This window comes from Orcinus orca, chromosome 1 (genome assembly GCF_937001465.1).
Source record: "Orcinus orca chromosome 1, mOrcOrc1.1, whole genome shotgun sequence".
NCBI classification, from domain to species: domain Eukaryota; kingdom Metazoa; phylum Chordata; class Mammalia; order Artiodactyla; family Delphinidae; genus Orcinus; species Orcinus orca.
In genome coordinates, this window is record NC_064559.1 from 43,506,955 (window position 1) to 43,519,832 (window position 12,878).

Genomic DNA, 12,878 nt, shown 5'->3' on the forward strand with positions numbered 1-12,878 from the left:
GAAACGTGTACATCTCTCCCTATGAAAAGCTATGGGAAAAACTGAAGCACGTATCAGGATAATTTAAACAGAGCTCCCATCCCTACCCCACTTCATCGAGAACTGCTATTACCAAATAGATCAAAGTAGATTCTTATGCTATTCACTCTCCGCAATTGGCTTAGCTTCTCTCCTTTTCTACTGTGAAGGCCGTTTGGCCCAGGAGAATCTTTGCTAAGAAAATTCCCATGTAGCCAGGCAGATGACTCTATAAGCATATATACAGTAAAATCTGCCTGTGAGCCAGGCAGGGCTTTTCTATTGTTTGTGAGAGCTGCAGTGTTCTATCACCCAGTTCCCAGAGAACACAGTCCTGCTTGGACTGGCCCAGTGTCTGAGAAACACCTGGGTTTAGCACACCGAATGAGACAGAGGGACCTTCTTTGCACAGACTGAATACAAAAGTAATCCTTATTTTATTCCAGTCTGCTTCAGGTGATATTGATTCCTCTGGAACAGTTGATTGAGAGACCCTCTGTGGGGACGCTCCCTCCCCAGATCTCATTTTCAGAAATGATCCTGGATTCTCCCCATTGCATCTTTGAAGCCAAGTAGCATTAATGGGATACCATTGGAGCTGGGACATTATGCAGACCAGAGTAAAGAATGCCTCTATTTATACTTTGTTATTACTGTTATCCAGACACATAGATTATTTTTGTTTCATGTCACAGTACTCAAGGAAGGATATTTTTGCACGACGGAGACATAGTATGTACCTTGATGTGTGAATTCTGATTCTGCTACCCACCTTCTGAATGACCGTGTTGGGTTAGATATTTCACCTCTAGCATCCTCAATATCTTCATTTGAAAAGCGGGAATAATAACTTCTTCACAGCTGATGGAATTATTGCAAGAGATCAGTTTTCAAACTTTTTGGTCTTTTTTTTATTGGAGTATAGTTGCTTCACAACATTCTGTTAGTTTATACTGTACAGCAAAGTGAATCAGCTATACGTATACATATATCCCCTCTTTTTTGGATTTCCTTCTCATTTAGGTCACCACAGAGCACTGAGTAGAGATTCCTGTGCTATACAGTAGGTTCTCATTAGTTATCTATTTTATACATAGTCTCAATAGTGTATGTATGTCAATCCCAGTCTCCCAGTTCATCCCACCCCCGCCCTTCCCCCTTGGTATCCATATCTTTGTTCTCTAAGTCTGTGTCTGTATTTCTGCTTTGTAAATAAGATCGTCTGTACCAATTTCAGATTCCACATATATGCATTAATATACGATATTTGTTTTTCTCTTTCTGACTTACTTCACTCTGTATGATAGTCTCTATGTCCATCCATGTCTCTACAAATGACCCAATTTCGTTCCTCTTTATGGCTGAGTAATATTCCATTGTATATATGCATAACGGAGGTCTTAAGAGCCCTCGCTACCCTTAGAAATTGAGAACTCCAAAGAGCTTTTTTTATTTACCTTGGTATTTATCAATACCATTTTTGTATTAATAATTAAAAATAAAGAATATTATAAAGCGTTTTATTTTATTTATTTTATTTTATTTTATTTATTTTAAAATGACAGCAACCGTTACTGTTAATGTAACTTTTTTTTTATGAGGACTGTTTTCCAAAACAAAAGAATTAATGAGAATAGTGGTGGTTTACAGTTTTGCAAAGCTCTTTAATGTCTGGATTTCCAGAAAACAAGTGGATTCTCAGATATGCTTCTGAATTCAGTCTGGAGAATTATGTACTTTTGGTTGAAGTATGCGAAGGAAATCTGGCCTCAAATAAATATGTAATTGGAAGGGAAGGAATATTTTAATAACCTTTTCAGTTAATTGCAGATATTCTTTGATTCAACACTAGAACTTAGTAAGTGATTTTGTCTTAAAGACTAGTTGTAATGTGCAACCTGAAGCCATCTGTGAATTTTATGTACTCTGATACGTAAAATCCCTTAGTCTGTCTTGTACTTTGAATGCCTCTTTTACCCATGCGTAATTTTTAAAACATCATACACTGGTCATTTGGAAAACATTGGTTCACTAAATTATGCAGACCTTCTAAAACTTTATTTCATCAGACCATATCAAAAAATCATAATTATGAAAACCACCACCAGTCTCATCAGACGAGAGACTGTCAAGCCTAGGGCGACAGACGTATGTTCTGAAATTTTGACTTTTGCTCAAAAGCCCAAATTTTATCATTGGCAACAAATATTGCTAGTTATTTTCCTTGATGTGATGGGCTCACTTCATTCATTTCCATAATATAGCTGCCAGATACACAAGTCTGAATAATCAGTTTGTCTAAAGTTGTTCTTTCAGGTAAAAGTGGTATTTCAAGAAAACAGTGGCTAGTTCAGTTTATGGCTCCAGGGATGACCAAGAGCTCTTCCTTGAGACACAGCCCTCATCCTTCAGTAGGAGCAGAAATGCTTCCCGCCTTCTTCCCATTTCATCTCAGGATGTCAAAAAAAAACACATACCAAAGAGTTGAGGTTTAGTGATGTTAATATTTGTTACTGCTTCATTAGGGACATTCTTTTTTAAAAAATTTATTCAAGTATAGTTGATTTACAGTGTTGTGTTAATTTCTGCTGTATAACAGTAATTCCGATATATATATATCTATATACATTCTTTTTTTTTTTTTTTGCGGTATGCGGGCCTCTCACTGTTGTGGCCTCTCCCGTTGCAGAGCACAGGCTCTGGACGCGCAGGCTCAGCGGCCATGGCCCATGGGCCCAGTCGCTCCGCAGCACGTGGGATCCTCCCGGACCGGGGCACGAACCCGCGTCCCCTGCATCGGCAGGGGGACTCTCAACCACTGCACCACCAGGGAAGCCCTGTATACATTCTTTTTCATATTCTTTTCCGTTATGGTTTATCACAGGATATTGAATATAGTTCTCTGTGCTATACAGTAGGACCTTGTTTATCCATTCTATGTATAATAATTTGCATCTGCTCATCCCAAACTCCCAATCCATTTCTCTCCCACCCCTCCGCCCCTGTTGGCAACCACAAGTCTGTTTTCTATGTCTGTGAGTCTGTTTCGTAAGTAGGTTCATTTGTGTCATATTTTAGATTTCATTAGGGACATTCTTAAGTGATACTGGCTTTCCCCCCTTGCTGTAGTGTGTGGAAGTGAGGAATCCAGTGACCACTCGGACAGTTTGGCGCCGCCGCTTTGATTTGTACTAAAGCATCGCAGGTTTTACCCTCCAGGCACCTTACACCTTCTAGAGCGCGGATGTCAAGACAGAAAAGGCAGTAGTAGTATTCTGGAAATAGTTTTCACCTCACGGACTCCCTGAAAGGGTCTCCGGGCCCCCAGTAGTCTACAGACCACATCTTGGGAACCACTGGCGTGGACAGTAGGAATTGTGTAACCTCTCGCCAATCCTGACAAGTTAGCTCTTTCTGCCTGATCTTCATTATTTGTGGCCGTGGACTTGGTGACTGGCTGGGCTGAATGAAACCCGGCCTTTGGGAGATTTATCATGTCGATGAAATCCCACTGGAGTTCTTCCCGAGCTCACCAGAGCCCAACTGCTGTTTCTCTCTCTGGGATGTTACCTTGAAACTGAAAACAAACATTGGTTTTTCCTATTAGCTTTACTGCTGGCATCTGTGCAGGAAGATCTCTGTATCCTTGTTTTTTTGTATGGTGTAGAGCTAATAAAGACATTATAATTTCCTAGTCTTTTATATCAAGGGGTCTTAACTCTAGTTTCAGAGCTAGTCCACGTATAGACTTTAGGTGACTCGTGAGCCTTTGAAATTTCACAAAATTTGCTGTTGTTTTTCCGGGGTTGGGGAGAAGGTGGGTTGTTGGGGAGAGTTAATAGCTTCAGGTTCTCAGAGAGGTTTTGTGACCTCCCCCCTTGCAAAACCAAACCTTAGCTAATGGTTATTTCAGATGGACATTGTTATGGGTAGCACCTACCCATCCATTGACCATTTCCAAACGCACTTCTTTTTGGAAAGAATTTTCAAAGTTCCCTCCTTGGCTTTGCCTGTCTGTACTTGCCATTCCTTTGGCATTCCTTCACGGTTCATGTCACTTAGCACTTGCTCACAACTCACTTCACAGCTGTCTTCACGCACATCTGTCCTTTTCCTCTTGGCATAAAATGCAGGAGAGCAGGGACCGTGCATCTCGTCCAGGTGTATCTCCTCGGAGGGTATTTCAGGCCGGAGAATATGCTCAACCAAATCAGTGGGTTCCTTTTTGAACCACTGAGATGTGCAAACTTGGAACATTTATTTATACCTCAACCACAAGATGCGTTTTTCCCCCACACATTCTTCAGTCTGCTTCTTGGAACCCAAGCGCTGTCATGAAAACTGCAAGGCAGTCTGTTTCGTTCCAACAGTAGCATTTTTGGAACAGTTTCCCGATTCCGTGGGAGTAGTGTGGTGACTACCACTTGCTGATGAGATGCAGAGGAGGACTCTGCAGCGTGATTATATGTATATCATGAACTATCAGCTCTCCGGGGAAGCTGCAGAAGGAATGGGTGTGAGGGGGCTCCGCTGCAGGGCAGGGGGCACCCCTGACAGTAGCAAGAGTGCTCTTCACGGTGTCAGCATTTCTGTAAGTCAGAAAGCTGGCTTCAGTGTGGTGGGTGAGAATCAGACAGTGGGCTTTACAGATAGTGCTCTGATTTAACCACGTGGTGGTTCCCCGCCTCAAAAAAATTTTTAAGAGTTCTATCGTATGTGGTTTAACTTAGAGGCTTCACAGTTTTTGAAAAAACTGTGGCTTGTCTAACGCAGCAAACATACCAGCACCTAACAGTTGGGAAACAGCAATATCCCTGTCCTCTGTGGGAAGCAGGAAGATAAATAATACGGCAATGAACAGGGAGGACTGACCTAATTATGACGAGGCAGAAGAATCGCTCAATAGGATACCGACAAGGTGGATGTGTATACCAATCAGATCCGGGAATATTTTATTCAGGAATATGTTCCCACTTGCTGGGTTGCATTGTTTTTAAACTTAGCTTCCCAGACAACATTTGAGCTCCTGACACCCTCCATCCTATCTTCTGCATCACTTGTGTCTCTAAATACTAAAAGTTGCCACTCACGGTGCATTTTCACCAGTGTGGGTGGACCCAGTCCTCCATCTGTACAGACGCAAACTTCCAAGATGGCTTTGTTTATTTCTGTCCCTGTCTAGCAGGTGAGAAAATCAGGACATAAGAGCCTTTGACTTGCCCCAAACTATTGAATGATAGTGCAGGTGATGTTAACAGCTGTGGTGTCCCAGGCCAGACTCATGAGTCAAGGAGTGTGTCATTCGTCTCTTTGGAAAGTGCCTTTCATGCCGTGGGGGTCGGTAAATGTCGGTGCGTGTCCTCTTTGACTAACTCACTCCTACTCAAGGGCTGAATCTGGTCAAACTCTCCTTTGGGAGAATGCCACCTATCAGTGGGAGAGCAAGGTAAGGTGACTCTTGGCTGTGCTTTCGGACCAGATGGCTGTTGCTACTGCATGATAAAATGTGCAACTTCACGTTTCCCTGCCTCTCGACACTACAGTGCCCTTTCTGTTTTTTAAGGAAAGAAGGATTGTCCAAATGTGGAAGATGCAAGCAGGCATTTTACTGCAATGTGGAGTGTCAGGTAGGTGTTGGGCCAGCTGGCAGGGAGGGCCTTGTTTCCTCGGAAGATCGGGACCCAACATCCTTCTCGCCCTTGTCATGGCATCCCAGAGCCCTCCTGCAGCCAGAGCTACAAAGCCTCCTTGTGGCATAGGAAGTGGCTGGGTCCCCCTGTGTGCTGCCGGTGATGACGGGCAGCCAGCAGTAGCATTTTGGGGCCACAAAGAAGATCAGAAATAGGGGAGCCATGTTGGATACAGGCATGTGTATCACTAAGGTTGACAGTCTGCCCCCCAAGACTACCAGCAACAGACGGAACATGCAAAGATGACCAGTGAAAAATGTTAAAATGCTATCTTTAAAATTGTTTAATCTTTACTGTCACAGGTCTGTATTTGTATATGTCCCTCTAGCAGGCCACACGCTGCACTTGGGCTGGTCTAACCCAGCCTGATTCCAGCTAGACTTAGGTGAGCCCCTGGCACAGCCTTTGTACAGCCAGAGGCGAGCTGCTCTGAACTTGGACCTGGAGACCTGGGGACGGTGCCTCGGCAGCAGTCGGTGCTGAGTGGGTTCAGGAGGCAGGTTGCATGTAGACCATGGGCCATCTGGCTTGATGGATACGTCTCAAGGGAGTCTCGGAACACGGGACTGGGAAGCTCAAGGGGGAGTTTGGAGGAGCTCTTGGTAGATTCTTTGAGGGACGAGGAGTGGTGTCTTCCAGACTTTTCTACTTGATACTATATAGTTATACAAAATGTTCATAGATATTTTACAGAAAAAGTGTTCCATGTTCCAGCAATTTGAATTTGGGGAGAATATGATCTTTGACTTCAGTATACCCTCCCCAAACTATTTTTTTAATGGAAACCTGCTGATACTCCTTGGGAAATGCTGATGCCATTAAACAATGGCTCTATATGACAGGGAGGATTTTCAACATATCTGTACCTCTTTTTGTTGTTGTTCTTCCCATACTTGGTGTCATTCCTGTCTGTCCCCTCCCCCCTCCCTGGTCTGCCTCATTACCCACGATTTCATTTTTTTTTCTCTCTCTTCTCCCTGTGCAGCTGGTCTCTGAAAGTCTCCAAAGAGCGTTATTTGGCAGTGGGAGAGGTTGCTAAGCTCCGATGTCTAGCATGTCAGTGTCATCTAACCGTAGAGCTCCTGTCACAGGGGCCCTGGCGGGAATGAAACACAGGCTGAGTCACTGGCTTGGGAAGGTCAGCCTTGGTTCTGAAGGCCACGTACACGGTCCCTCTCCCTGTGGGCTTCCAGAGGCTGTCAGCCTGTGGGGCAGTGAGAATATAGATGGGTTTGTCGTTGAGTTTTTAGGGAGTGTGGCTTCTTTTGAAGAGGAGAGATCATACTTTGCCCCTACTGATGGTACACGGAGAATTCTGTGGTTAGATTGCTGCGACATTGGAGAGATCAGTGAGCCCTGGAATGACATGATTTGGTTCCAGGCCTGATAAGTTAGCTGTTTCTATATTTAAGTTAACCACTTCTAGAAGAAATAACTCATGACGTTCTGGTTCTTTAAAGAAGCAAGCTAGTAACTCACAGGCAGTTCAGACTATTGAAACACAGAAGACTAGGAGGACATGGTCCCAGCTCTGCAAATGACTAGCTCTAGGAACTTCATAGGACATAGGACATAGGACAAAGGACATCTCAGAGTCTCTGTTTCTTTAAATGTAAATGAGGACAGTGGCCCCTATCTTGATGAATTGTAAGGACCAAATGATTTGACAGATATGAAAGTTCTATGTAAACTGTAATGCTGTGTACAGGCGTGAGGGCTTATAAGTAATAATATTACAGTAACTCAGGCTGGACTGAAGCTTAGCTGTATGCAGAGAATAACGTATACAGCATATGTAGATTTAAGGGACTTTTTTTTTTTCTTTTTTAACTTTTTATTTTATCTTGGAGTATAGCTGATTTACCATGTTGTGATAGTTTCAGGTGCACAGCGAAGCGACTCAGCCACACATACACATGTATCCAATCTTCCCTGAACCCTCCTCCCATCCAGGCTGCCACATAACATTGAGCAGAGTTCTCCGTGCTACACAGCAGGTCCTTGTTGGTTATCCATCTTAAATATAGCAGTGTGCACATGTCGATCCCAAACTCCCTGACTGTCTCTTCCCCCGACCCGAGGGGCTTGTTTTTTTCACCTAAGAGAATGGATGGTTTCTAAGAACTTGAGATCCCTAATGGTGTACATTGTATGAGTAATGCTTGTTACAAAATGCTTGTTAACTTCTCTGATGAACTGTAAACTCTGCATTAATATAAAATATGAGAATCTGTGAGATGCTGAGCTACCTCGGGGTCTCCTGAGCGGGCCGCTGAGCTGTCTTCCATTAGGCCTCACCAGGTGGCATTATTTTGACGAATCATCGTGGTCCGGGTTGGGGTCTTGAGGTGGCCATTGTGGTCCCCCTGCCTTTAGGACCTAGTCTCCCAGATTTGCACACTCACAGTAATAGGTGCCCTGCTTGGAAGGTTCACAGTGATCGAGTTCATCAACCCATTTTAACCAGAATGCCTCTTTTTTCTTTTCTTCTTTTTTTTTTAAAGAAGGTTTTCTTCTCTTCTTTTAATTTTTTGGCCGTGCAGCGTGGCATGCGGGATCTTGGTTCCCCCAGCAGGGATCGAACCCGTGACCCCTGCAGTGGAAGCGAGGAGTCTTAACCACTGGACCACCAGGGAAGCCCCCCAGAATGCCTCTTTATTACTTTACAGCAAGCAGCTTGAAGTCTGTACATTCTCCTCCTATAGACAGATTGTACAGGTTAAAGCATAATGCGATTGCTTGTAGCAAGGAATCCCAGGATGTGGGGGGATACAGTGCTGTGACTGTAAGTCACATTGAAGGTCTGGGCCAAGACAGCTTGCTGTGTCCAGCGTCGTGATGTGCAGTCTTCCCTGTGTGTCGCCCAGGTTCGGGGCTAGGACATCATGAGTCCTGGAGAGCACTTCTGCAATTCAGTTTTCTGTGCTCTGTGAAGTATCTCTCGTGACAGAAGTAGCCTCCTAGAGGACAAGTGATAACACAGCTCCCAGAGCCACTCGTTTTCTAGAGGTGAGGCTGGATTTGACCTGTAAGTTTCGTTTTTGTTTCATCTGTCTCCTGATGTGGAAGGAAGAGGCTAATAGTCATTAAGGTGTTCTATCCTACGGTACTGAAGAACTGAGTAAGTGCAGGACACTGTATTACAATGAGATAGAATGGTCATAAAGGTTTAATCAAAGTAAGCGCCTAGAAATAAATGGCTGTATAAGGGCTTCATCCATAAAATCATTAGGGAGGAATCTGGGGCATTTGCTCCAGATAAAAATGTATTCAGGGTTCTGCCCAAGGGACTGCTTGGATAGGATCAAAGTGGAGACTCTCCTACAAGTGGCACAGAACAAGAGCGGCAATGAAGAAGGTAAATGAGTGATTCTCGCCTAAGAAAGCATGGCCCTCAGCTGCTGGTCATTCACTGGGCGTTCTTCAAAGGCAGACCCCACCCACCTGGAGTCACCAGGGGGTCGGTACCACACATCAGATGATGGGGTTGGAAAGAAGGTTATCAGTAGATAAGAAAACTATGTCCACACTGGTTGGGTGACCCACCCAAGGGGACACAGCAGCAGAACCGAGACCAGACTGTGCAGGCTGCCTGGGGAGGGCTTTTCACTGCTTTCCAACACTGTGCTTGGGGGTTCTGCGGACCCTCCAGGAGAAGAGGCACCGTGGGAATGTGTCAAAGACTGAGAAGTGGCCTTTCATTGAGGTGAAAGGGAAGACCCCTTCCAGTAGTGTTGTCTTTCCAGAAACCTCTCCAACAGTGTAAGGCACACATCCTTCCACAAACGCAGCATCTTAGGAGGTCCTCAGCACTGTGTTTACTCTCCCCGGGCCCTCCTCTCTAATTGCAGGGCTTTAGGATCCTGCTTTATTGTATGCAGTTTGGCCCTGTCTTGCCCCATTTCCTTTCCTCTTCATTCACTTGCCTCAGTGGGATCCTGCCAGAGGAGAGATTTTAATTGACGATGCATGAAAGGGTAATGGGAGGAAATATAAAAGAAACAGGAATTCCTTTTTAGTTAGGCTTGGTTTGTAACCTGTGTGTTTTAATGAACTATATTTATTTTTATAAATATGCCTGGAAAGCTAAGTGTGTTATTCACTCACTTAAGACTTTTTCATTGAGTCGTACTCTGACACGTTGAAGAGAAGAGTTTTAGAAAGTTATTACATAGAGGAGTTGTGGAGTAGAACTTTCTAGGGTATTATTTCTTAACTTTGACAAATAGAAGAAAACGATTTGTGTTTTGTAAATAGAGGTGATAGGATTATGAGTGTGCTTTTGACAGTAGGAAGGGGCATATCCCAATGGAGATTTTAAAAAGCACGTGTGAGGAGCTTGTGATCAAAGATTCGTGAACATTCTTGACTTTTATCATCGATTAGAAAGTAACTGAAGTGTAGAAAGTGTCCAAGAAGTGCTCCCATGACCCTGTCATTGTTTGGGTGATGAGTGAGTGGGGCCAGAGTCATAGGTTTAGTCCTGGTTAAATTCGCTTTGTCCTCTTAACCCAGACACAGGAACCATCTTCAACAGAGCCACTCTTTTTTCTAAATGGTTAATATCACCAGTAGGAAAAAACGTGTAGGAATGAATGAGCGCATCCCAATCACTCTTTTATGGGAAGAGAAAACAAAGCAGATGTCCTTGTGATGGGGGCTCAGCAGTGTCTGTCATCTTGGCGTGAGATGGTCACTAAGCCCCTGATTCCCTCTTCATTCTTCCTCTCGCAGAGAATGGTAGTAGAGAGCAGCAAGCCTGACCTTTTCTTACTATTCCACATTTTAAGAAATCACCTACGCGTGCTGCTCCACATTTCAGGAAACCACGTATGCGTGTGTACAAGTAGACATGGTGTAGATTGAAAGCCCCATTAGAACGAGAGAAACACCAAATGCGAGAGTTAGAAAAGGGGACGTCACAATAAGAATCCGGTCTTCTTACGCAGGGAAGCAATATATCGCTTGCTCAGCAGAAAACTGGATGACATAACAATCACTCTTTTCTTCCAGTGTTGGAAGTGCCGGGGTACCATGAAACAATTTTGCAACGCTCTTTACGCATCTTTAAGCATTTTTGTCCATGCGCAAAAAGGAAAGTCATGCAGAGCTGTTATTACATTGGCTGAAAATGAACTAGAAGTTTAAAAAGTGTACCAAAATATTCCCTATCTTACTTTTACGATAGTTAATTGTTCAGATTTATTGCACGAATAATCTGTGCTCAATATAGAAAAATCAGAAAGTAAAGACTGAAAGAAGAACAGAAAGAGTAGCCATACTTCATAATTTTATCCTTCCAGAGAAAATCACTAGTAACACTTTGGCATGTGTCTTTCTGAATCCTTCCTGTGCATTTATTTGTATATTACTTTCCTGGGAAATGGGATCCATTTGAGTTTGCATAAAATTTTATAAAGATTGCAATCAGGCAAGGAGGAAGAGCTTGAATTTTGAAGAAAACTAGTAGAGAAAGTTTTGGAAAAACGGGCAAAAATGTCTTTTTAAAAGCATAAAGGGTTGCAAAATCATTCTGTGTACAGTGAAACTGCCAGTACTAAAAAACAAAACAAAACACAAATAAAGCACTGTTAATTGATAAGACTTATTCCTATCCATCAGGTTAGCTTAATTTTTTGTTTCAATTTTGTCCAATCTGATTGTTTATAATTTCTTATGGGCAAAATTGGGGCAGATTATATCAGGATATGCTCAGAACCTAGGGGCAGATTATATCAGGATACGCTCAGAACCTATCTGACATTTCTACCAGATGTTCTTTTCCCCCCCACAGTTTTTTTTTTTTTAAGAATTAAAACCGAAAAAAAAAAAAAAAAGAATTAAAACCGAGTAGTGACATTGTGGCACATCTCTGTCATTTCCACCTTCTGACAGAAAGTGAAAACTTCCTATTACCTAGTAAATTTCCCTTGATGAAACTTACATGATTCTGCGCATCCTTGGATTTACCCAGCTCTCTGATTTAACTGCTCTGTGTGGGGCTGTTATCACATTCGAGGTGCTCTTACTTTTACCTTGTGTTCGGATATAGTCGTAAACTACCTGAAGTCAAAGACTCCATCTCCCACCTCTGCCTCTACGGTCAGTCGAGGGCTTATTGGATGAATGCAAGAACCAGTAAATGAACAATTACCAGCGTTTGTTGAGAGCGCAGTGTGTGCCAGGCGCTGGTCTGAATGCTTCTTGTGGGTTAGCTTATTTGCTGCATCCCATAATGACCCTTTGTGGTGGGTTGCATGAATGCCTAATTATCCCGTTTGAAGGTCCTATATTTGTTGGTAGTCTTCAAGCTTTTGCGTCTGATTATCACTGTTGGAAAGCATAAAATCATAGACTCAGAATTCTGGACCTGCTAAATAACTCAGGGATCATGTTATTTACAGCCAAGGGTATGGATGCAGAGGGATTAAGAGGCCTGCCTGGTGTCACATAGCTGCTTCGCTGAAGAGCGGGGGGTGAGAATGCAGGTCTCCCCGAGCCCCAAACCAGTGTCCTCTTACTTCACAGCACTCTGCTCGCCTCCGGACCGTGCCCTGTAGTCAGGTTCCCTCCCCTTTGAAGACATTAACATCAATACGTGTCTACATTGTATGTTACTTTTTATTCACATTAATTTGACATTAATTCTATTAATAATATGTAAGTCATATTAAGAAATGTTAGTATTAAACTTATTTCTCCCAGGAGCTCATTGTTAAACACCGAAAGACACCACCTACAGTTCAGAAAACTAACATCTTCAAGGCCCTGCGGAGACCTTGTATTAGCGTTCCTGGGGTCATAGTGGACACGTGTGTGTTCCTAGTTGCCAGTTATCCATCTGCCCCAGCTGGTGGTGCTCACTCCCCTTGGATATCCCAAGGCCAGGCTTGAAGCCCTCTTTGACTTTCCCTTTTTGCCTTGCATTTGGGGAGGGAGCTGGTTTGTCGGCTGGGAGCTAGACCCACCTGTTCCTACCACATTGCCTCATCACCGTGCTCTCATTTTAGGCTTTGGCTAAAAACAGATCCTCTTCTCCCTTGTGCATATCTTGTCATTTCTTTCTCCCCCTGTTCTTAGTTATATTTGGCATGGTGTTATTTAACTCTGCAGAACATCTTGGCACAGAACTTGAGCCAAGGGTCTGTGCCACGGGCTGCCTTAAATCAT

The 12,878-nt window shown here is 43.4% G+C and overlaps 1 protein-coding gene across 2 annotated transcripts in view; it reads left to right on the top strand.

Moving 5' to 3' along the window:
• The window catches only part of SMYD2 (SET and MYND domain containing 2), a 50,500-nt gene that overhangs the window by 15,462 nt on the left and 22,160 nt on the right, over positions 1–12,878 (top strand). The window contains exon 2 of one of the 2 annotated variants that reach the window (XM_004275245.3): positions 5,582–5,645. In XM_004275245.3, coding sequence (XP_004275293.1) covers positions 5,582–5,645 — 64 coding nt within the window. Of the gene's footprint in view, positions 1–5,581; positions 5,646–8,575; positions 8,718–12,878 lie in introns of those variants that run through there. The other variant, XM_033438020.2, reaches the window with a different exon arrangement.